The sequence below is a fragment of the Haemorhous mexicanus genome, chromosome 1 (assembly GCF_027477595.1).
Source record: "Haemorhous mexicanus isolate bHaeMex1 chromosome 1, bHaeMex1.pri, whole genome shotgun sequence".
Taxonomy (NCBI): Eukaryota; Metazoa; Chordata; class Aves; order Passeriformes; family Fringillidae; genus Haemorhous; species Haemorhous mexicanus.
In genome coordinates this window covers 71182570-71205375 of record NC_082341.1, presented here as the reverse complement: position 1 = coordinate 71205375, position 22806 = coordinate 71182570, and the positions used below count along the sequence as shown (strand labels likewise).

General features: G+C 36.8%; 1 protein-coding gene across 1 annotated transcript in view; it reads left to right on the top strand.

Moving 5' to 3' along the window:
• The window catches only part of EXOC2 (exocyst complex component 2), a 126192-nt gene extending 103687 nt beyond the window's left edge, over positions 1–22505 (top strand). Inside the window, exons 24-28 of the mRNA XM_059853528.1 lie at positions 11614–11669; positions 14675–14797; positions 17056–17117; positions 18951–19010; positions 20930–22505. Of these exons, the coding sequence (XP_059709511.1) occupies positions 11614–11669; positions 14675–14797; positions 17056–17117; positions 18951–19010; positions 20930–21023 (395 nt within the window). The 3' untranslated portion in view covers positions 21024–22505. The remainder of the gene's footprint in view (positions 1–11613; positions 11670–14674; positions 14798–17055; positions 17118–18950; positions 19011–20929) is intronic.
• The last annotated feature ends 301 nt before the right edge of the window (positions 22506–22806 follow it).

Sequence of the window (22806 nt, the reverse complement as noted above, 5' to 3'; positions counted from 1 at the left end):
AGCAAATATTTATATACACTTTGTAGTCTGTTCCCTCTTATGGGCAATATTGTGTTTTACCTCAGTGTTCCTTTTGCCTACAAACTTTGGAAACTTAAGAACGTTCTGTGACCAGGAAAGAGCCATTAAGTTTCCACTCTGCTATGTTTCCTGGACACACAGAGAAGGATCACAGCCCTGTCTTAAAAATTGCTAAAATCAGTAGGAACCTAGTCATACCAGGGACATGTAACCTGTTTTCAGCACGCTGTTTTTACCTGTTGGCTATAAGTAGTCTCTGCTTTATTGAAAGAAAATCATTTAGCATTAAAATTATTCTTATAGTTAAAATATAGTGATAGATACATACTTAGATACATATGACCTTTATATGCTGAAAATCAAGGGGGGAAGAGGGAAGAAATTGGTTAACAATTTTTCTTCTGGAAAATGAAGCAGCATTCTACAGCAAATGGATTGCTGGTAGATAAAGTTCAGGTAATACTGAGTCATCCTTAGATGTATTCATTTTCATGTCAAGAAGGAGTGTTTGTTATATCTGAGTGTCTCACGCATAAATTTCATTCTTCAGAACCTGGCTTTTTTTAACATTCAGGAAGAAAAATGGATTTGGTTTAGATGTTATGTTTTTGTTGAGTGAAATGTCTTTTCTTGTAGTGCAAATTTTTTTTTCATCTTCTTCAAACCACCTACTTTAATATCTAATAGTTGTAATTAATTTCTACTGTTGGGTTTTCCCTTCAGTCAAACATATACCCACTTTAATTCAACAACAACAAAAAAAAGACTCAACATCCCCAAAGCTGTTAATGCTGAAGTAGAAGTGGTAAGGTATTTTTTAAGTAATGCTGAATCTATAGAGCAGCACACTGTTGGCTGTGGAGTGTTTATATTCTTGTTCTGACACCAGGTTGCTTTTATATGTTACAGCCACACATTGGTCCTTGCACTTGTAGAGCACTGTAAAGGCTGTAACTCTGCCAGACCATGTTGTTCTTATTTAAATGACAACAACAAAAAGACAAATGTCTGTGGGTAATGTATCTCAAGTACTGGGTTCATCTAATGATCATCAATGCGTTTCTTTACCAGTGGGGAGTGAGCTGAAACTGGTGTATGCTTAGATGGAGAGGTATGAATGGCTATAATCTCTGAAGTTTTTTGTTCTTTTTTTTACATTAGTGCATTGGAATTCTTGGTTTATGGGGTTTGGGGCTTTTTTGTTTGTTGTTCTTTCACCATTTATATTCTTTGTTACCTGATTAGTAGATTGAAATTTGGCTGATTGTGCAATAAGTTGGGTAATTTGAGAGTCTTCTTGGTTCAGTTCTAAGTATGACATGCAACATCTTTTGCTCAAGACCTCCATGTCTGCATTTATAAAATGCCCTTTGGGCTTTGTTCCTGTGTTTGGAGGAAGAAGTGAACATAAATCCATCTCTGAGCAAAATCCTTGCAAGAACATGCATACATATAAAATTGGCCTTCAGCTATCTGCTCGTCTTTTAAATATTTGATGCTAGCAAACACCTCTCCTTCCCAAGTGAAGCACTGTTGGGTTTTGCATTTTCTCTTGTAATCTTTGACATTTACAGATTTTGCTCCTTCTTAATAATAAAGGAAACTGTATTCTATCCTATCCCAGAAGCAGTGGAGTTTAATATCTGTAAGGAAAGCAGCAGTATTGGCTAGTCCTGTTCAACAGTCTCTCAGATCATTCTGTGGTTTTTGAATGGGGTAGCAGAAAGTTCAGAAGAGCCTCAGCAGCTTCAGTTTTAAAGATATCTCAATTTGGTTTATGCAGGAAGGCATAGAACCAGTATTATTCTCTTGGTGTTTTCCTCTTGCAGACTGAAGTTAATGCATAGACAAATGTATTAATCAAAATATTGGCAATCTTTAGAGCTTCTGCTACTCCAAGGCAACTGAAGCACAGAAACTTTCAGGTTCTTTGAATGTCATGACATAATTTCAATTGATTGAATTAAAGTAGTTCAAAAATTACAGGTAACAGAAGTCTGAAAAGCCTTCACATTTTAATATTTTAGAAATAAGTTTTGTGGCTACTTGTGTCAGGTCCTTCAAATGACATTCACTGTGTTAGGTCAACACACTACCATGGCTGAAACTAAGTGCAAGGTGACTAATTCAATGATGTAGCATTTGGGCCTTCAGATCTCAGACTGTTTAGAAAGGTTGTGGCTTTGGGTGATCAGCCTCTTCCCTTGCTTCAGAACTGCTATTTGTAAAAGCACTTTGCCACATAGGTTACCAGTAATTTCTTCATTAAATTTCAATTATTGATCGCTATTTTTTAGGTCACTATTAGTTCTCGGGACTTTTTCTCAAATTCCTAAGGCACTCTATATTTATAATTACCATGAGCTATGCAGACAAGAATTTCAAGAAAACATTAATCTGATTCACAGTTTAATTAGTATGGAGCTAGTAAGAACAATAGATTAATCAAAACATTTTCAGTTTTACTGAGAAAAACCTGCTAATGAACTATTTATAGCATACTTGTATCTATTTTTGTCAGTAGTCTAAGGACTGAATTAGGACAAATGGGTTAAAAAACAGGAAATGTGGTTAAATAAGTGGGTAATCTCTCCAGAGAGTTTCCAGTTTGCCTACACGTTCACATTTTCTTCTTAATGTACTTTCAAAACAACATTCAGTACAGTACCTTGAAATCCATCTCTGTTTAAAGGAGGGAATGTTTCCAGCAATAGCAGGAAGTGGCCTGGTGAGAAATTTCACATTCTTGTTTAAATTGAAATGAGATTCTGGAGTCCCTGTTTTTAAGTGGGTTTTTCTTCCTTAATGACAATGGAGCAGTTGTGTGACATTTAACTTGGCTCAGGTGTATCATATGGATCCATAAAATTCTGTGAATGCTGTAATTATGTCTTTCATTCTAGACTGGTTTTAGATAATTACTTTCCTCTAACTTACCTTTTTCTTATATATGGTATTTATTTTTATTGGTATTTATGGTATTGTCTATATTTGTTTGTTAATATACTATGCACATATTTTAAAAAATATTTAGTCATGTTCAAAGGTTGTAAAAACCTTTGAGCGTGATTATAAAAATTGTGTAAAATTATTGTAAAAATAGTGTTATTAATCAGACTGCATAAATCTTACTGTGAAGTAAGGAATTTACTGAATGTGATAATATCCATTTAATTTTCTAGAATTAAGAGGTGGTGTCTGTATTTCTTTGGGCAAAACAGAAGCAATAAGTGAATGAAAGCCATTATTTGCCCTGTTTGTTATTTGGTTTTTGACAGCTACTAATTATTAACTTTTTTTAAATCAACTTGAAAAATACTAGTGAGTCAAAACAAGGGAGGAATATAATAAACAAATAAGGCCACTTAGGTGGTGGTAAAGGTTGTGACCTGGTGGATCTCCTGTATTTTGAGAGCTGCTGCCAGATATGTGTTCTCCTCTTAGCATCCTGCAAGCAGTTTTCTGGAAATGTTTTTATCCAGGACAAACAACAAAGCATGATAGCAAATGTATTTTTAGTAATTAGGAAGAAACAAGCAGGCTTGTCTAGCTGCCTTAAATTAGAAAACAGGCCACTGGTAGTACAGTTAGCTGAAGCTAATTTCCTACCAACTGTCTTTTAAGGGAGAAACCTTTGTGCTGCTGTAGAGTATAAAGGTGAGCTGCTTTGTTATGTCCATGGGGAAATTCCAAGTCGCGTCTCTACTTTTTTTTGATATATATATTTTTTTTAGCATCTGAGGGGTGTCAAGTTAGATGATATCACTGTGTGGGTGGGGGCACTTCAGTAAAATAGCATGAAATACTCATGTACCAGTGCTGTAGTTCATGGAAGGTTTATGCATGCAAACAAGTTAGGTTTCTGTCTATTCCTGTAGGTTAGGGAACTATCTTGCAAGGTGCAGGCTGCTTGGAAATTAAAAGACTACTTTTCTAAATGGGGTATTGCATTTACTGTAGTAATTGCAAATAGTTGGTAGCTTTCAAATTAATTTTCCAGAAACATTAAATAATTTAGGGCATTTTCTAATGAGGCCAATAGAGTTTGTTGTTCTGGGAACATCCAAGGTTAAACAGCCTATCAGTCACATTAAACTTTCCCTGGTTATAAATATTAGATTTCTGAATAGTTTTGAGGGCCAACACCTTTCTTCAAATGTATTTAATGCAGCCTCAGGCATACTGTGCTGTTTGTTCTCGTAGATAGATGTCAGTCATTTTCATGTCATCCTGGGCATTTCATTCTAAATCCAAATTGGTCTATTTTTTTTCAAATGAAGTTAAGTGCTCTGAAAAATTCAAGTAATAAGTTTATTCCTTCATATAAGGAATATTCCTTCATAAATACCTTCCCAATAATAACATAATGTAAACTGGTTTTTGCTATATGTACTTCACAGTCCAGTACCCTGAGTCTCTGAAATGTTTTATGTGTAAGGTGCATTATAAGTCATGTTTATTTGGAATTCTGCAGCCTAAAAATAAAAATATTTTGGTGTTCATTTGAATTTTCACTTTTAGTCTGTGCTATTTCCTGTTCATTTCTTGGGATAAGGTAGTTGATAGATCTTTGCACGCACTGGAGGTGTCAGGCAGTGATCTGTATGTATGGGAAGCCTGGAGTTATCTCTAGATCTTGTCAATTAAAATTTTTCTACCATGACACACCTGCACTGTTAGCCTTTTTTAAAAAATGTTCCAGCAGCTTTTGCATGGAGGCAGTGCTGACTGCCCTGCTGACCTGCTGTGACCTCAGATAGTGTTTTACTCTGTAGAGCCTCTTCCCCCTCCCACCCATTCTGCCTTACCTGTGTAAATGTTTGGGGTTTGGAAAGAGATTACTTGATTTTAGTGGAAGTTATTGTTTAGGTTAGATTGAAAAGTGAAATTCTGTGGGGTGTGTGTGGGGCAGCTTGGTTTTTCAGGAGGCATCCATCTAGGCTTGAAATTCCCACATGGACTGCACTAGCAGGACAGGGCTCACTTGGTGTGTTGTAGAGCACAGATTGCCTTTTCAAGAGCTGGAGAAATACAAATTACTGTCTGCCATCCCAAAAGGAATCCTCCTAGCCCCTAGAACTGCTTCTGCAACAGGAGTTGCACTGGGGAAGAATGTGAAATTGTGCCAGGATAATTTTAGTTAAAGCAGGTGTCAAATACTGCTATTGCAGCTGCAATGCAGCCAGACCCTAGAGGAAGCTTAACAGTTAAAATCAGACTGTTTTAAGAAGTTACATCCACATGGCTTTGGATACCATTCATTAGTTTCTTTTTTAATGTGCACTACGCAGCACTGATTAACGACTTGCAGGAGATGTGTGCAGCTTTTTTTTTTCCCAACAGTTTCACATAGATTAAAAACTTACAGAAGAGCTGCAGGAGCTTAACTGACATACAGTTCAGAACACTTTGAGTGTGACTTGCTGTAAAGTTTGGCATGATATATCTGAAGCTTAGAAATTAACATTGCCAATACCATTTTGTTTAAATTTAGCAGTAGAATGTAATGTAACTAAGAAGAATATATAAAAAAAAATTGAAAAGCCAGTTCCTTCATTAGAAGAGAGCAGATAAAACAATTTTTTTCATTCACCCTCCTCTAGCAAATGAAATGTCCAGGAACAGGCAGTTATTGTTGTTCTGCAGCTAGGTATGAAAAATATTAATCTCTTTGGATCACCAAATTCTGTACATTTTTTTTTAAAGTTTTCATTAAAAACTAATCAGGAAAAAGGTTTCAGACTGATTGACTGTTACTGGCATAACCCACCAAAAAGAACAATAAATTGTAAAAACTATTGCGTACAATTGGATGTGTCTTAAAATGCAAAATTTCAGACTCCCAGGCATCAGTTTTCCTATCTCTACCAAGTCATGCTCAAGCCTCAAGGCCAACAAATTTAGTGCTCTCTTTTCAGAAGCACTAAGAAACATTGCTACCACCAGCAGTGGTTGCTTGCCCAGTTAAATATTGGCCTCCTACAGAATGGTCTCAGAATGTTCTCTGTTGTTCCCTAAGTTGGTGGCTCTGTGCCTACCCAACACTCATTTCTGAGCTTAGGTTTCTAATAAGTCAGTCAACTCAGTCGTGAAACAGGACTGGTAGCTTAGTCAACATATTAAGAGCTGTTCAGTCTTCTCTGCTTTATTTAAAAAAAAAAAAAAAAAAGTGGCAGCTGTCAAACTGTAGAATTGCCTATGGATGGCTTTTCTAGCTCTTCCAGAAAGGAACAGTAGCTTTCAGTATTCCTGCATGATTTCTCTTTAACTAAATTTTCCCTTTTTTTTTTTTTTTTTTTTTTTTTTTTTTTTTTTTTTGATCATTCATAGCCTCTCATCCTCATGTCTGGTTTACTGCTAATAAGCAGAGGTACCTGCCGAAATCATCTGCTTTTTTCTAAGTAGTTACATGCATTTATCCTTTCCTTATCCATTTTGCACAAGAAGCAAGCTAAAAGGCTGGTTTCATGAGAGGCAGCAGCAAGGTTGGATTCCCAGCTGTCCATCTCAAATGAGGTTCCAATCTCACAAAAGTTAAAAGTGTGTCAAACCCCATCTGCCTTGGTTAATATTTCCTGTGTGTTTCAGTTGTCCTCAGTGAACTTGAGCTCATTCTTTGAACTCAAGTCTGCAGAAGGCTTAAAAAATGTTTGAAGCTCATAGCATCCTTCACACTATCAATTTGCTGTAGAAGGACTGGGAACATTTGAAGACCCAAGTTAGCTTCTGTCACAGAAGAAGCAGCCAGATGAGTTCCATTTTACCATGTGTGCAACCTTTGCTCTTTTCTTGCATGCAAGTTTTTGTAGCCTCTCTGTGTTTTAGAATTACACATGTGGTATTGGAGTCCCAGCTCTTTCATGCTTATTCAGTCACTCTGGGGGTTTCGTAGTATAACGATGTCATCTAAGTACTTGGGGGAAACATATCTCTGAGAACAAGTGGGACAACTGGTAGCTCTACACCATCTCCTGAATGACTCCTATATTGGCAAGCTAAAAGTTTGGTTTCTGTTACTCCTCAGAACCACAAACCTTTTTCCCTTCTGCTTTTCCCATCATTCACACAGTCATCCATGCTACAGCTTTACAGTGTTGCTAAAATTGCTTTGAAATGTAGAGTGACACATTTAAGTTGTAAACAAAAAAAAAAGAATAAAATTAATGGGTGGTGTAAACTGGAGATTAATGGATAACTTTTTATATGTTTCTCTGGTAAAAACTGCAGTGGAGAGTCCAAAATTGGAAGATGCTATTTTAAAGTTTCTGTCAGCCATTGTGATAGTTGATGGCTGAAATTGTCCTTCATTTTTATTTCTTAAATCTTCCCATTCATTTTTCTTTAGAGCAATGCTGGGGCTTTGTTAGTGGCAGCTAGAATTCCAGCAAGTTAGTCTTTGGTATTAAGAATAGAGTGGGAGTGGAATGCATTTATGTTGTAACAGAATAATAACATTTTCCTCAGAAAAATTGCAAGGGCTTGTTGAGACTTTCTGTAACACATTTCTGTCAGAAGCAGTGGAAAGGCATTGTATTTGTCCTTCAATATGCTAAATAAGAGGTATTTTAGACTTAAGAATGTTATGTTTCACTTGATTAGCCTAATAGTTGCAATCTACGGTTACATGGTGCATTAGCTTTCAGTGCTGTATAATAGGACTGGCAGCATGGTGTCCCAAAAACTGTAATTGCGTGGGCTGCTGAACAGTTGTAGAGAAAGCTGCACAAAAATTCTATTCTAGACAGAATTTTTTCATTTTGAAATGAATTTCACAACAAATTCACCGTTGGATGCCACTGCTTGTATTTCTAGTGAATCATATTCCAGAAAAGTAATACTTTGCTTCAGCAAAGCCTGCCACAAACAGTACCGTGATATAAATCAGAAATGGGATATTTTTTTATTGTAACTTTTCAAAATATAACACAGTTATTAACTATGCCTGCAGGTTCTGACATTCTGATATGTTTGGCTTTGTCTCCACATCCAAAAATTAAATCCTTTACAAATAAGACAAAAGGGAAGGCTGGGGGGAGATGCTCCTTTTACTTATGTTCTTTTTGTGGTAGGAAAATGACCCTCCCAACAGCAATGATTGTCATAAAACCACATCTTCCATAGCTTAGTTAGAGCAAACCTTTACACAGTGACCTTTAATTTCCAGCCTAAGTTCACTGATGGCCAGTTCATTTATACCTTCTTTCTTTCTTTCTTGTGCCTCTGTTATTCTTCACCTTGCACAGTTCTCCCTTCTTTCCCTGTCTGGTTCCACTAACTAGCATTTTTAGAGTGCAATTACATGCTCTTTCTGTCTTTGGCTTGTTTAGCTTACCAAGACAAGGTCTTCCAGGGTATTAAATGCTGCAGTTAAGGCAATGGCAGTTCCATATACATAGACTGTCTCTAAACTGCATAGCTATGCACAGTTTGTGCTGAATTATTTGCTCTTAAATTGTAAAACCTGTTGAAGAAACTGAGGAAATATATGTGCTGGTATTGAGCTCCCTGATCCTGCAGTCATTGCAGGACTGAGCCTGCTATGAAAGGTCAGGAACACCTGATTATTTCTTGCAATCCCAGTAGCCTTTACCTCCTTTAAGTTCTTAGCTCGCCCATTCGTCCTTGTGCATGGTACAAGGATGCAAGATAAAATATGTCTGCTTATGCCCTTTCACTGAAGTTTAAGTTAACAATTTTATCATGCAGCTGGGATAGGCTAACAATATGCAATACTAAACTACTCTCACTTCATTTTTACCATAGCTTCCATTTCCATTCCATTTACTGAATTGATTCTGAGCTCTGACATAAATAACCATTTTACCTTAGCTGAGAACCATCAGGCAATGGTGTTCAACATCTGGCACTAATGTTGCTGATATTAGTATTTCATGCTTTTAGAAATTAACAGTACTTAGGTAGTTATAGCAGTGATAGCAACTTGGTAACTAACTCTTCATGAAATATGTTATGGAAAGTTTCTGCAGATACAGTGATAGGCAGCTTTTACTAGCACAATCAAAAGCTGTTTGAGTGCTTGCAGCAGCAGACAGAATTAGCAGCTCCTACCCTGAGCCAAGTTGCACAAATGTGTGAGAAGAGTTTCGCTACCTCGGGGGCTTAGGTGAGATAGGTGGGAAACCAGGATTCTTCCTTGGAACCACATCACCCTCTTACACAACCCATTTCAGTCTCTATCCACTCCAGCTTTTCACTCACCTCCTTGATAACACTTCTTCCCAGCTCAGCCTGCTGGCCACCTCTGCAGGAGACACACGTGCTCTCTCTGACATGGCAGCCCCTTCTCTGTACTTTCCTTACTGCTCCCGAGCAGTAGCAGGGTTTGAGTGAGATACTTCATTAGGGAACACTCAGTTGGGCCAAAGAAATGCTGCTTAGGTCACAACTGAAATTTTGATTGACTAAGGAACGTGCCATGGCAGTGCTCAGGTGTCCCTAGAGAAGGGAGACTGTCTAAGTCTTAATCTTGTGCAGCATTTGTGCAAAAGTAAAATCAAAGTTTCCACGTGAAAGATCCTACTGTCACAAGATGAGGCTGGGAGGCAGCCAAAAGCTAAATACCACATAGGTTTGCAGACCAAAAGCAACACTTTGCACCCTGAGGTTAACTGCAAACCAGCTCCCAAATTCACCCTGTACCTCTTGATGTGATATGCATACCATTGTTCAGTGTCTGGTCAAGTTGTATTTGTTTCTGGGGTGTGATAGAAGTTTTGACCTCTCTGATATGAAGTATGCAGAGGATTTAAACAGGGGCAGGGTGAAGTAAAAGAAGGAAAACAGTACAAGAGGAAAAAGGAAGGGGGTGTTGCATTTCCACATATACCTGTGATCTTTTGGTGTGGTTCAAGTATTGGTGTGTAACATTCTTGCTTTGTTTTGCAAGGTTACAGGGCAGGAGAAAAAAAGTCAGTTTCATAAAATTTCTGGTGTTACTTTATTCCTCCCTCACTTCCTTGCTAAGATGAAAGAAATTTTAGGTTTGCAAGCTGGTATATGATACTGTTTGACTTGTCTTTGGGTTAATTTAAACGGAAAAAAAAACTACTGAGATTTTCAAGGGGAAGAATAAAGGTAAAGAGAAAAGGCACTAGAGATGTTTTGGAATGTCTAGAGAAAGACTTGTATTTTTCTGACATTCAGGCTGCATCCCACTGCACATCTTGTTCCTCATGCAAGACAGTCCTTTGCTGTCAAGGACAGGTCTTCCTTGTGTCCTGCTTTTATAAAATTTTTATCCCTAATTGTCTAACAAAGAAAAAGTTTCACCTTCTTAGATCTTGAAGCAAGTTCTGGGATCAGTGGTTCAAGATATGAGCATGACTGAGGTGGCAATAGTGAGATGCTACTCTTCTCACAGAATAGCTCATTTTTATGATCTCAGGTAACCCCTTTTAAAGCTGCTTTTTTAGTAGGACTAAGCTTCTGCATTGGTGTTATCTGAGGAAAGGTGGAGCAAGTAAGATGAACTGATTTAAAGTTCACTTTGTAATTTTTATAGCATTAGCCTTAATCACTCTGTGATCTCTGAGCTGTGTGGTCTCACTAGTCTTTGTCCATGATTCTTGTATTTTACTGTCAATTGACTGTATTGAAGGGAGGGATGGGGTCATTGCACTTTCTCTGACTCGTGGTAGACTAATCAAAATCAGAAGTTGAGGTCATGTGGATCACTAACCCTCTCTCGTTACTTTGTTTGTACTTAGAGCATTTGTACATACTTTATTGAGTTGAATGCTTTCTAATTTTCCTTTGCCTACAGAGTGAATTGGCCATAAAAACGAGTGAGGCAATTTTAGATTTTTGCCTATTTTAAATCTTAGATTACTGGAGTACAGGCTAGGAAAGTTACAGAATTACAGCAGCAGAGAGTACTAAGAGCCTGTCCTAACTAAAGCACATGCTGCATGCTGCTGGATATTCTGTTTAGAATTCACTTCTTAGTGTAAATTGACAAGTGTTTCATAAGCTTGGCAAGAAAATGCTTATGTGACTTCTCCACCTTCCCCAAAAGGAAATTTCTACTAAGGCATGACATCTCCTATAAACTGCTGTGAGTAATATATTCTGAACCGCTTTCAGATAAACAAGAGACCTTGCTATTCCTCTCTGTAATAATTCACAGATAGAGAAGCTGATAAAGTAGTAAGATCTTGAAGACTGTTATACAAACAAAACCTCTTGACTTTGTTCTTTAGAACTTATCAAACTGTGGTGCATGTTCTGTGCCATGGTGTATGTATTCTAGCAATGCATCCAGAGTGTATTTTTTAATAATGCTATTTTTTTATTAAATTGCAAAGTTGGTGAAATTATCTTGCTGGAGAAGAATACTAAAACAGGAACCTACTGGCTTTTTTAACCTTCTGCTGTAAGGAAATGTGCCTTTCTCCATTTGATTTGAAAAAGGAAATAGTCTAGTGGTGTGGCTATGGGACTTTCTCTTTCTGCCTCTGATTGCAAAAGTAGTAGTAAAAAATGAAAATAAAAAGTACAGTATTGAACAGCAGAATATTATGGTGGTGTTGAGACAACAGAATGAAAGTAATTATTTTGTTTCTCTTGTTTCAGGTGTCAGAAACTACTTGAAAGAAGCATTAGTGAATATCATTGCTGTGCATGCAGAGGTGAGGAGAAACTTCAGATCATTTCATGCTTATATTCATATGATTTCAGTGTACTTTCGCTGGTAAATCCCAGATTTTTTTTTTTTTGAAGTGTCTTTGTTATAGATGTGTTTTAGATTAGGTTTAGCCAACCTGTTATGCGACTGATAACTTTTTTTTAATGGGCAGAAGGAGATGAGTAGTTCCTGTTTATCCTCTCTAACACTCCATTACACCTTTTTATCTCCGTTATCTGATAAAGAGGAAAGCCAAATGCTGAAGTTAAATTCTCCCTTTCCATGCAGATAATGTATAGATATATACCTAGTTATGATGCTCTCTTTCTCTGATTACCTTTATTTTCCAAAACATCTGTAAATTAACTTCTGTTTCACCTTGAAGGAAATGTTCAACACATACCACTCAGAGTGAAAAGCCAATATATGTCAGTCTTCTGCATACAATGGGAATAGGAAAGCTAAACACAGAAAGTTTTATAGTCTTTGTAAACACAAATACTGCTTGAAATACCTAAGTAGGTAATGGCAACCTAGGCTAGGAAGTGCATGTTAAAACTTTGCTTATAACATAATAAACTCACAGGGGCTGCAATTATTTAGCCTTTTGGGATTGTATGCAGGAATTTTCTATGGTTCTTTAATTTAGAGCCCATGTTTTACATAATCACTCCTTCTAATCATCAAGAGTGTTAACAGATTACTATTGCTCCTGGCAGAAGCATTGCTAGTAATATTACTCTTAGCTTCCAAAATACCACAAGTATGGCTGCTCTACCTTTTCCCTGTATTTAAAATATAATGACATTCACTTGAGCCTTTTACTTATCTTATTCCTTCCTAAATTACAAGGATTCATATAAATTAAAATATTTTCAGGAACTTCAAATTTGACTTGCAATATTTTCTATACTATCTCACTGTTAAATTATAGCAGAAGCATTTCCACAGAAGCATTGTGATTTTACCAAATGCTTCCAAATGAGGAAATGAGAAACACTAAAAACATATGCCAACACAATACCAATTTTTAATAACATTTTTCAGTGTAGTGGAAATTGATTAAAATGGAAATTAGAGGTTTTGCTTTAAAAAATTCAAAGTAATTTGTGACTTATTGAGCTAGGCTTGTAAACATGCATACTTGTTAAAATGCTGCAGCAGTAAGGTGCATTGCTGTGCTCTCTTCATTGAGACCGATACTTATTCTGGCCTAAATAGCATTGCCTCATAAATTTCTAGATGTGAAATATACAGAAACTTGAGAACGTGTGTCAAGACGAAACTCCCATTTCCACTGGTGAAATTCTGTTAAGCTGGGTCAGGTTTAAGTTTAGTTAGCCAGGCAGCAAGTTTCTGTATTTTGAAACAGCAAAAATTAACTATCAGATGAACAGCAAGGATAGACTGAAATGGAAAGAAAATTGTTTCTCTACCTTTGAATTCAAATTTAGCTGAAATCAAAATAAGGGCTTCTTACTGCAAATTTGTGATGATTCACTCTTACTGACAGTTATTTTTCCTGGATTCTGTAAAGTAACTTCAAGAGTGCTCATTGCAGGCAGAAATATTCTCTTCTCAGTAGAAGAACTTTGGGCATGTTCCTGGTATGTTTGTGTTGAGTTGAACAGCAGTGATTGGTGCTGAATAAGATGACCTCTTTCCAGCTCTGGTAACAGCTGGTAGCTGGCATTTATGGGGTCAGTGTGCTTGGCCTGTGGTGCAGACCTGCCTTTTGGAATGATCAGCCTTATGGAATGCCTGCTACACAATTCTTTATTTAAATCACTGGAAACTCTGTAGGAATCTTTCTTTCCTTGTTTTTTTTTTCCTTGTTGATTATTACACATATGTATTAATATCTTCTGTCAGTTACTAAATTTCTCTGTCAGACATGGGAGCTAAACTTTGTGTAAAAGCAAAGTTATTCCAGCAGAACAATCCACTACTTAATTCTTCAGAATTTTTCAAAGCAGAAAGTGGGGAAATGTTTCAAAATTTTATATATTTCATTTTCCTTCTTGTACCACTCCAGTCACACACTTAAGCTTACATAAACCACTCCAGCTTCATGTGTCATCTTCTCTCCCAGCCCTGTGCAATTTAATGCAGCTCTATCATCACCTTTAAGCTTTGACACAAGTTTGGTGTGTCTAACCTATAATTTCACTTCCTCCTAGATTCCAACCTCTTAGCCTGCATTTTCCCTAATTCATTATTAAAAATTCATGCTTTCTTTTTTTTAATCCACAACAATTTCTCACTTCTGTAAAACTCCCTTTAAGGAAGATTGGTCTCTTCATACTTTGCTTCAAGCATAGGTTTAATAACCTTGTGTTGCAGTTATTATTCTGAATATGCAACTTTTAAAAGTTATACGAATAAGTGGTTAAAAAGATGGTTTTGATGCATGGGAAACCAGTAAGATTTAAAATTTTTTGCCAGGGAACTAATAAATGGCAGCAGTGGCAGAGTCTAAGTGAAAATCCATTGACATCCTCATACTCGCACAGGCTGTCAAACGTTTACCTGTGCCACAGAGTATAACAACACTAGCCATTCAACAGTGGTCAAATATAAAGGAGTCTAGAAGAAACAGCAAAATATATGGGTAAAAAGTGGCTGAATGTGTAAGTGTCAGTCAGACACACCACTCTGAATTATAGCTGCTATCTACAAGACGGCAATCTGTCTACAGCCACTTGACTTTCTGCATCCATCAGCCAAAAGCACATATTTTGAAGTTTAGCTGCTTTTTGGTATAGCAAGAAGGTTATCACAAATCACACAGCCAAATTTGCTGTTAACAGAAGGGATTGGTCGAAGTGCAGGGCAAGCATCAAAAGACATCCTTCATATTCTAGTTTCTTTTGGATTTTTGGTATGTTGATAACAATGAAGAAGACCTTTCAGTCAAAGATGTTTATGTTTTTTATTGAAATGTTAGTATTGAAAATACCTCTGTTAATGTGGGTGTTGTGCTTATGGTTCTTCTTTCATTAAACTTAGGTGTTTACCATTTCCAAAGACTTAGTTCCTCGGGTAATGTCAAGGGTTGTAGAAGCAGTCTCTGAAGAACTAAGTCGACTGATGCAGTGTGTTTCATCCTTCAGCAAAAATGGAGCTTTACAGGTACCTGAATACTTTGTAGTGTCAAACATCTGAATCTAGAAAACTGAGAATAACAGAGGTATAATCTGGGTATTCAATTTATTGTAGCAGTGAAAGCAAGGAGATAAAAAGGATTCGTTTACAACCTATTTCAGATTTATGGATGAATATCCTTTGGGATGCTGGTTCTTGGGTTTATTATATTTTAGGGTTATCTTTGTGTTAGCATTAAAAGGCTACCTGTATTCTGAGATAAAAAGCATCATAATGGTAGCTCTTTGAAATGTTGTCAAATATTCTCTTTGGCCTGACATAAAAAAATCACTTTAAAAGAAAAAAAACCAATGTAAACAGTGTGGTGATATTTTGAGATTTAAAAATCCCTAAAACAGGATGCAGTAGGATCTTGTAAGACTTTGCAGGACTAGTCACTTGTTTGTTTTACTCTCTCTACAATACCATGGTGTTGTAACATGGGCAGAATAGCTTTGCTGTCTTTATTTACAGCTGGATTGGTAGTTGTACTTGGTATTGGGTAAGCTTTAAAGGACTCTTAGAAAAACACTTTTTTATAAAAAATCCCTTTGAGTCAGATTGCTATGGCTGTAATAGAAAAAGAGCAAACTCCCTATTTTCATTGTACATGACAGCATTCTTGCATTATGATGGGAAAATACTATACAGTGGTAAGCCTTGTTTTCCAGTTGCTGCTAGTAATGGCATTGGACAGAGAATTAGTATAGGAAGATCACAGCCAAGTGATTGACTCCATATTTAAACCAAATCCATGAATAACAACAAAGCTACCCCTATATCCCTTTTGTCTGGTTAAACAACCCATTGTTGGGACTTGCTGCCTAAGCCTGTAATTGAAAGGCTTTTCTCTCCTTACTGTAAGTTTGTCTCTCATGGTCATTTTCTGTTCCTCTGAACATGGAAAATCCTGTCTGACAGACAGCAGCAGTGTGAGCATCATCCAAGCCTTGCTGGGCTGAACAAAAAATTCTCATTCAAGCCTCACTCTGTATTCCCACATCCCATGACCCACAGGCTCGCCCTTCCAACGGGTTTACTCAGGCTGTGGTACTTGAGAAGGGGGTACTGGTTCCTCCTAAAATGTAGAAAAGACTCCAGAATCTTAGGCGTAGGACTTCAAAAAGTCCACAACTCCTGAGCTTGGAGCACTATACAAAAAGAGGTAAAATATTGTGTGTTGAGAAAAGTATTTCTGATGAGTATAAAATTTGGGGTGGCTATGTTATATTTTGTGCCAGAAAGTTCTGGCTCTAAAAAAAGCATAAATTTTACTGGTCTTCCTACCTGGGGGACGGATGAGGGAGATACCTAAAAGCCAAAGGCATTCATTAGAAGTAGAATTAGTTGTCTGTGTTGTATTGGTAAACGTTCTGTTTTGGAAGATTATTGTTGTGTGTAAATATAAATCAGTTACTGTAATGTCTAACTCGATTAAATTTCATATTTATGCTTTAAAGAAGAGAATGGTATTTTTTATGAAGATCACTTTTTATTTTTAAATGAAATTATTTCATGGTCTCTTGCAGAATGTTTCTATTTCATATAAAAGTTGTGATTATAATGCTTGCTTTTCAAAGACCAATGGATGATCTATGAAGTTTGTTTAATCTGTGAGTTCAGTCTCCTCCACAGTTTGCCTAAGTGAAAATTAATACTTGGGCACACGGTACAGTGCAGGAATAAAATCCCCAAGCTCTTGTGCCCGCCAGGTGACACAAAAGAAACAAAGTACAATCATTCTGCTTCCTCATCTGATGGAAAAAAATTGATTCACCAGAAAAACCAAGCACAAAATGTGCATTGACAAATTTTTGTACTTCTGTGTTTTCTTTCTCCCTGGCTAAGCAGTGCTGTGACAACTTAAGCTCACTGTATTTAATTTTTTATAAAAAGAAAAAAAAAAGTTGGATCTGTCTTTCTATCACAATACAGAAAAGGTGAAACAGAATTAAAGATTTGTTTCTGTTACTGAGAGACAAACAGTGTTTTTTGACTACTACACAGTGACCATGAAAACAGTTTGACTTGAATCAAAAGTATGAAGCTGTTCCTTTGAGCAGTCTCCTGACAGAGTAGCATGGCAACAAAGAATACAGGAAATAAACTGTTAAAAGCCAAGGCTGCTTACGAGGGCAGCGTGCAATAGTATTTGCCTCTCAAGAAGGTGAAGCTTTGGGATACTTCTATACAGTTGGTGAAAGGATATTGTGTCATTAATTCAATATTTGTATTTCTGTCTTTAGGCAAAACTTGAAATCTGTGCATTGAGGGATACTGTGGCCATATACCTAACACCTGAAAGCAAGTAAGATGTGCTGTAATGTCACTTTTTACAGTGTAATGGAATCCTTGGTAAACATGCAAAAACACATACTGTAAATTTAGAACAAAGGAATTTTGCTTCAAATAGCATATGCAATCTATTGTGTAAATATACAAAAATCAGATGCCTAGCAAGATTTTATCAGTTGAAATAAAATAGTTACTTTTTTGTTGTTTTTTTTACTTGGACTTTTAGACACAAACTAATATTTGCCACCAAAAACAAATTGTAAAACTTCTTAACTGCAGTACTGCTGGTGAGGATAATTGTGCTAAAGCCAGACACAAGCAGATCTTGATGAGTTTTATCCAGTTTTTCACAGCAATTTCATAAAACATAAATAACCTGCCACATTCATCAGAGGGTCTACAGATCCAGATACTGGCAGGGTCTCCTTACAGGGATATGAAGAATTAGGGCTCTCCATAGGCTTATGTAATACCCTGCTTCTTCTCCACACATCTAATCAGGGAAGGGGAATTCAGCTTCACACTGTCTCCTAGAGTCAACGCCTTCAAAAGGCTTTCAGCAATTTATCGTTTCTCACTGAGGCAAGACCAAAGATAAATCGTGGGATACTCACACACATTAATATAAAGGGACAAGGAAAAGCATTAGCACCATCAATGGTTGGTGCAGCCAAGGCATGTAAAAACAGGCTATAATAGCTCTCAGCAGTTTTGAGTAAAGCTGATTGATTGAAATTTCTAGGTGATTATGGTGAGGATTGGATACAGGCAGATTCATTCATTATTTTAATTACCTTAACTTCTTTTGAGATCGGCATTATATGTCCCTGCAGGTGGTAATTTGATCATCTTACCTAATCAGCAGTTTTGTAGAAGACATTGCAGTCTTAATGTGTCTTCATAGAGTCACACATAGTATCCCCTGGTGTCACTGCATTCCAAATCAGAGTACTCACTTCGCTATTCTGATAGTGACAAAGGCCTCTAAAAGAAAAACTACTAAAAGAAAACTATTTGGCACTGGCTCAGGTTGGATAAAATTGAAATTATATTGTCTGTAATAGGGCAAAGTACAGTAAACCCTGAAAGCCAGAGCTTCATAGAAGTTTTTTTATTGCTGGACTTGTAACTAGTAGTAGTTGCCATAAGTTACCATATTAATCTTTTGCTGACAAGATTCTACCTATCTGTGCAGGTCCTGCATTGTTCCCTCACTTCTGTTCCACTCCTGTTGCCCAGAGTGGGGTGGGAACCCCATCTTTGGAATTACTCAACACTTGAGTGGATAATGGCCCAAAGAAACCACCTCTAACCTTGAAATGGGACCTGCTTTGAGATCAGGGTTGGACCTTAAGTCCCTTCCAACCTAAAATATTCTATGACTCTATGTTACCTCAATGCAAACCCACTGGAATACTCTTTGTAGGCACCCTTGTGTAAGGCAGAATGCAGTGGTCTGTCTACTAAGCACAGAGAGACAAAATCAATGTTTTATCTGTTCTTCCACCACTGATGGTCACTTAGTTTTAGGCAGAAGGCAGGCTGGCCTCTACCTGTTAATTTTTGAACAGTCTAAGATGTGACAGTCTTCAGTGAGCTGCTGATTTAACATTTCCTGTTGATGTACGATGTACATCACATTAGGAATATCAAGATACATGCTTGACCCCATGACTATTTTATGTTCAATTTGCATATGGATGCTAGGTCTCAGGTAAATATTTTGTCAATTTATTGACAAAAAGGATGGAAAAAATATAGCATCTTTCCATAGTATATTTAGAGAGAGACTGTAAATGCTGAGTCTTATACTAGCAGAATATGAGTATTTTTGTTTTTCTTGCAGATCAAGCTTTAAGCAAGCTTTGGAAGCCTTGCCTCAGCTCTCAAGTGGAACTGACAGAAAGTGAGTACAATGCACCCTCTTGTTTCTTTTATGGTCTTTGGAGCCATTGCTTTGTACTCTTGTAAGAAAACTTTGTTATAAAAGGGTTAACTTTCACCATATTTGACCCTTCTGCATTACAGAGCAGAAGCCTTTTTGGACAGACTCAAGAATAAGCTCAGTCCTTGCTTTGTTCACAGCCTATTAAATTACCCAGAGGAGCCAATGGCTTTGTGACATATCCTGCTTGCCTGTCCTCATCTTATAAGTTCAGTGTAGCTTCGTATTTGTCTTGTAGTATCTACTTTAGCCTTCCTTGTTAATCTTAAGGTTTCTGTGAGTTCCATTGTATTGTTTTAGTGAATTTAGTAGCAATTAAAAAAATGGTCAAGAACAAGTTCAGGCTTTTGCAAGCTGATGTATGGGGAACTCATAAAACCAGCATGTTTCCTTTCAAAAACAAATAAAAAGGGTCTGTGGCTCTTTCTTAACATCAGGAGGAGGAATTTTGGGTTCTTCTTTTTCCACCACAACGACCTTTGACAAACAGGTTGCTTTGCTGTGTCCGGCCTGGTATTTGGTAGTCTATTTTGCAACCACAGCATAATAAAGAGTAAAACTAGGACAGATTTGTAATGAGTAGAGTAGTGTAAGTATAGATGGTTTGAACTAGAGATTCATTGTACTTTCCTGCATCAAATCAGTTTGCACGTAGCGGTCAGAATTAAGACTATTTTGTAGACACATAAAGAGTCTGGGCAGCTCATGGTCTGTAGTCTGTGCCTTCTTCCAGATGTCCTTTGTCTGTGTAGTCAAACCTGCTCTTCTCTAGTCACAACAAGTCTCAAGATACCTCCTTATTTTACTTACCTCTATGCTTCATTAAAGTTAGAAATCAGTTTTGAGTTAGGAGAGATCTTTTAACTCAAATTTTCCAAAACACCTGTAGAATTTTTTTTCACTTAGTCACAAGCATCTGAGCATCATGAGACAAGTGAGAATGAAGAACTGCATCATTATTACATCTGCCTTGGTGTTTTGAGCCTCAGACAGTGCAGAACTTGTTCTGTTTCCCAGGTCACTGCCTGGCAATTGTCATTGTTCCAGGCAGATCCTTGTAATCTGCATGTATTTGTGTAAAATAACACATTTGTGCTCTGACTGAGAGCTGTTTGTGTGGGTTCATTCACAATCACTGCTAATGATGCTAAATTACTACAGTGGACATTATCCTTTTCCAGAGGACCCGCTGAGGAAGCAGATGCTGATTGTTTGGTTAAGTTGCTATTCTTGGGCTAGTTTGGTTTTTTTGAACACATAGTATATTTTTTTGTTGTTGTTGTTACTGGCTGTTCAGTAATGCAGCATGCCAAAAAGTTCAGGCGATAAATATCTGCCCTATATGGCTTGCTTTTGAAAAAGGGCAGAAAGTTCAGAGATCACATTATTCCCTAGATTAAGGAGAAAATAAAGCACCCAGCCAAGACTGTAAAACAACTTAATGCATCTCCAGTGTTACAATCAATATTTTATACAACAGGCCCATCAACACCATTGCTCCTAGACCTGTAGTTTATGGATTATAATAAATACTATCCACTGCACCAGGTACTTTCTTGACAGGTGGGTAGATGTAAATTAACTATTGTTATGCCCCCAAATTAACTCATACACAGTTTATCTGTTAGGGACAAAACAACATGATTGTGTTGAGTTAATGTTTCTCCTAGAACAGTCATAATATCTCTGATCTTTCAGTCCTAATACTTAAGAGAAATCTACAAATACATTCCAAAGACTAGGCTGAGAACCAAAATTTGCAATTCAGCTACACAAGAAAAGCAGACAGCATACCTGAAGTCACAGACAGAATAATCAAAACTTGCAGTAATCGTTCCCTGTTCAGAATCTTCTAAAGTTGTAACTGTTTCCCTTTACAGGTTACTAGAAGAGCTGCTAAACAAATTCAAAAGCAGCATGCACTTGCAGCTGACCTGTTTCCAAGCTTCTTCATCAGCCATGATGAAAACATAGACACAACACAATGCAGACAAATGTGCTTAAGCATTGTACATTTTTTCTGCACTGCTTCAATTCCTTTGAACACCCTAAAAAAACTAAAAAGAATTCCACTGGAAAATAAATTGAGATACAACTTTCTCAGTAATGTTATGGGGTGTCCTGCTGAGTGAGACTGATGTTCCTGTTTACTTTGATAAAATGGTTTTCTGTCTACTGTATTTCACTCTGTGGAGGGAATTAAGTCAGTTTTGTTTACATACATTTGTTCATGAAGAAATATTCATTACTGTTCTGCAGTCTCAGTTTCACTTGTTAAAAATACATTGAAATGTATTTTTAGCAAATGTCAGCTTAAATTTGAGTATTGCTCATGTTGTTCAGTGTATCTATCTTAAATTTCTAGGTTTAGAGTGATACTGAAGTGACTGGAAGACACAAATTCTATAAACTATTGAAAAGTATGTAATAAGCATTGCCCCCTAGAGCTGACTAAATAATGTCCAGATACCATATTAAGTACACTGCTTCTTTTACATTTAAAAATAGTAATTTTTTTGTTTTGTTTTGTTTTCATCTACAGTTTTGGTGTTTGTAAGTCTGATTTCTTGGGGGCTTTTATTCTCTTACCTATTTTTAATTAAACATGTCGCTGCCTTTCATGTTTCTCCCTTCTATTTAAATATTGATGGTAACCTTCACATCTGAAATCTACTTTCATTGGACATTACCAGAAAAGCACTCCAGGTTTATAAGATTAGTAGAAAAAATGTCCAGGTAAAATATTCTTTGGTGTTAAGGAGTGGAATAGTTACTAGCTACTCACATAGTAAGGAGGAGCGCAATTCATCATTCATTTTGCTTCTTCCTTCCTACTCTTCTTGTCTTTCCTTGCTCTTACAGGCTTAGTAGTACTGTCTTCCCCTTGTTAGTCAGTCCTCTTTTCCTCTTTCCTCCACTAGTTATTGAATTTGTTTGGGGGGAAATAGGGATTCAGTAGAGAACAGTTTTGGTGCCATTGTTTTGGGGGGTAACAAACAGGTTTAATTTTATAATTGATATCATGGCTTGGAATTAAATAATACAGTAATATTAAATTCTTTCTGTAATTACAGACATTTTGAGTAAATCATTTCAGGAATAGTACATAGTTTTCAAACAATTTCTTAATGTCAGCTCATTTATTCTGCCAGTTCACTTACGTGCTTTAAAAATGCAGCATACAATTCCTATAAAATGTAATTTTGGAGAAAGTTTGATGCACACATAGTTACTTGTTAAAAAGTTTTGTGTAAGTAGTAGCAGCATGTTAAATGGAAGTGTGAGACTTCAAATATATGTTATTATCATTAAGCAACTGGAGCAATGTTGTTTTGTTAAGTGTTGTCCATTCTGGGGTGGTCATAGTCTCAACTGCTGATACTAACTGAAATAGTCATCCAGTTCTGTAAAATATTTCACTTCAGAATAATAAAATATTAAGAAAGATGGTCAAAAGCTCTTCTTGAATTCCTCACTTTCCAAGAAATAATATTTCTTTGAATTTTGCCAGTCTACAATTTCTGTATTCGTATTGGACATGTTCTAAGTATTGAAAACCTATTCTGTTGTCTGTACTGTCTTAATATACATTCAGACATCTCTTCATTGTAGGATCATTCTCTTACTCATCTTTTACTGCAGCAGCCTGTTGCTTGTCTTTAAAACCTGAAGTCAGACTTTTGTGTAGGTGCTTCTCTGAAGTAACTTATGCTTCAGAACATCTCGTTGACGGCAACGAGAATAATGTGGAATCAAA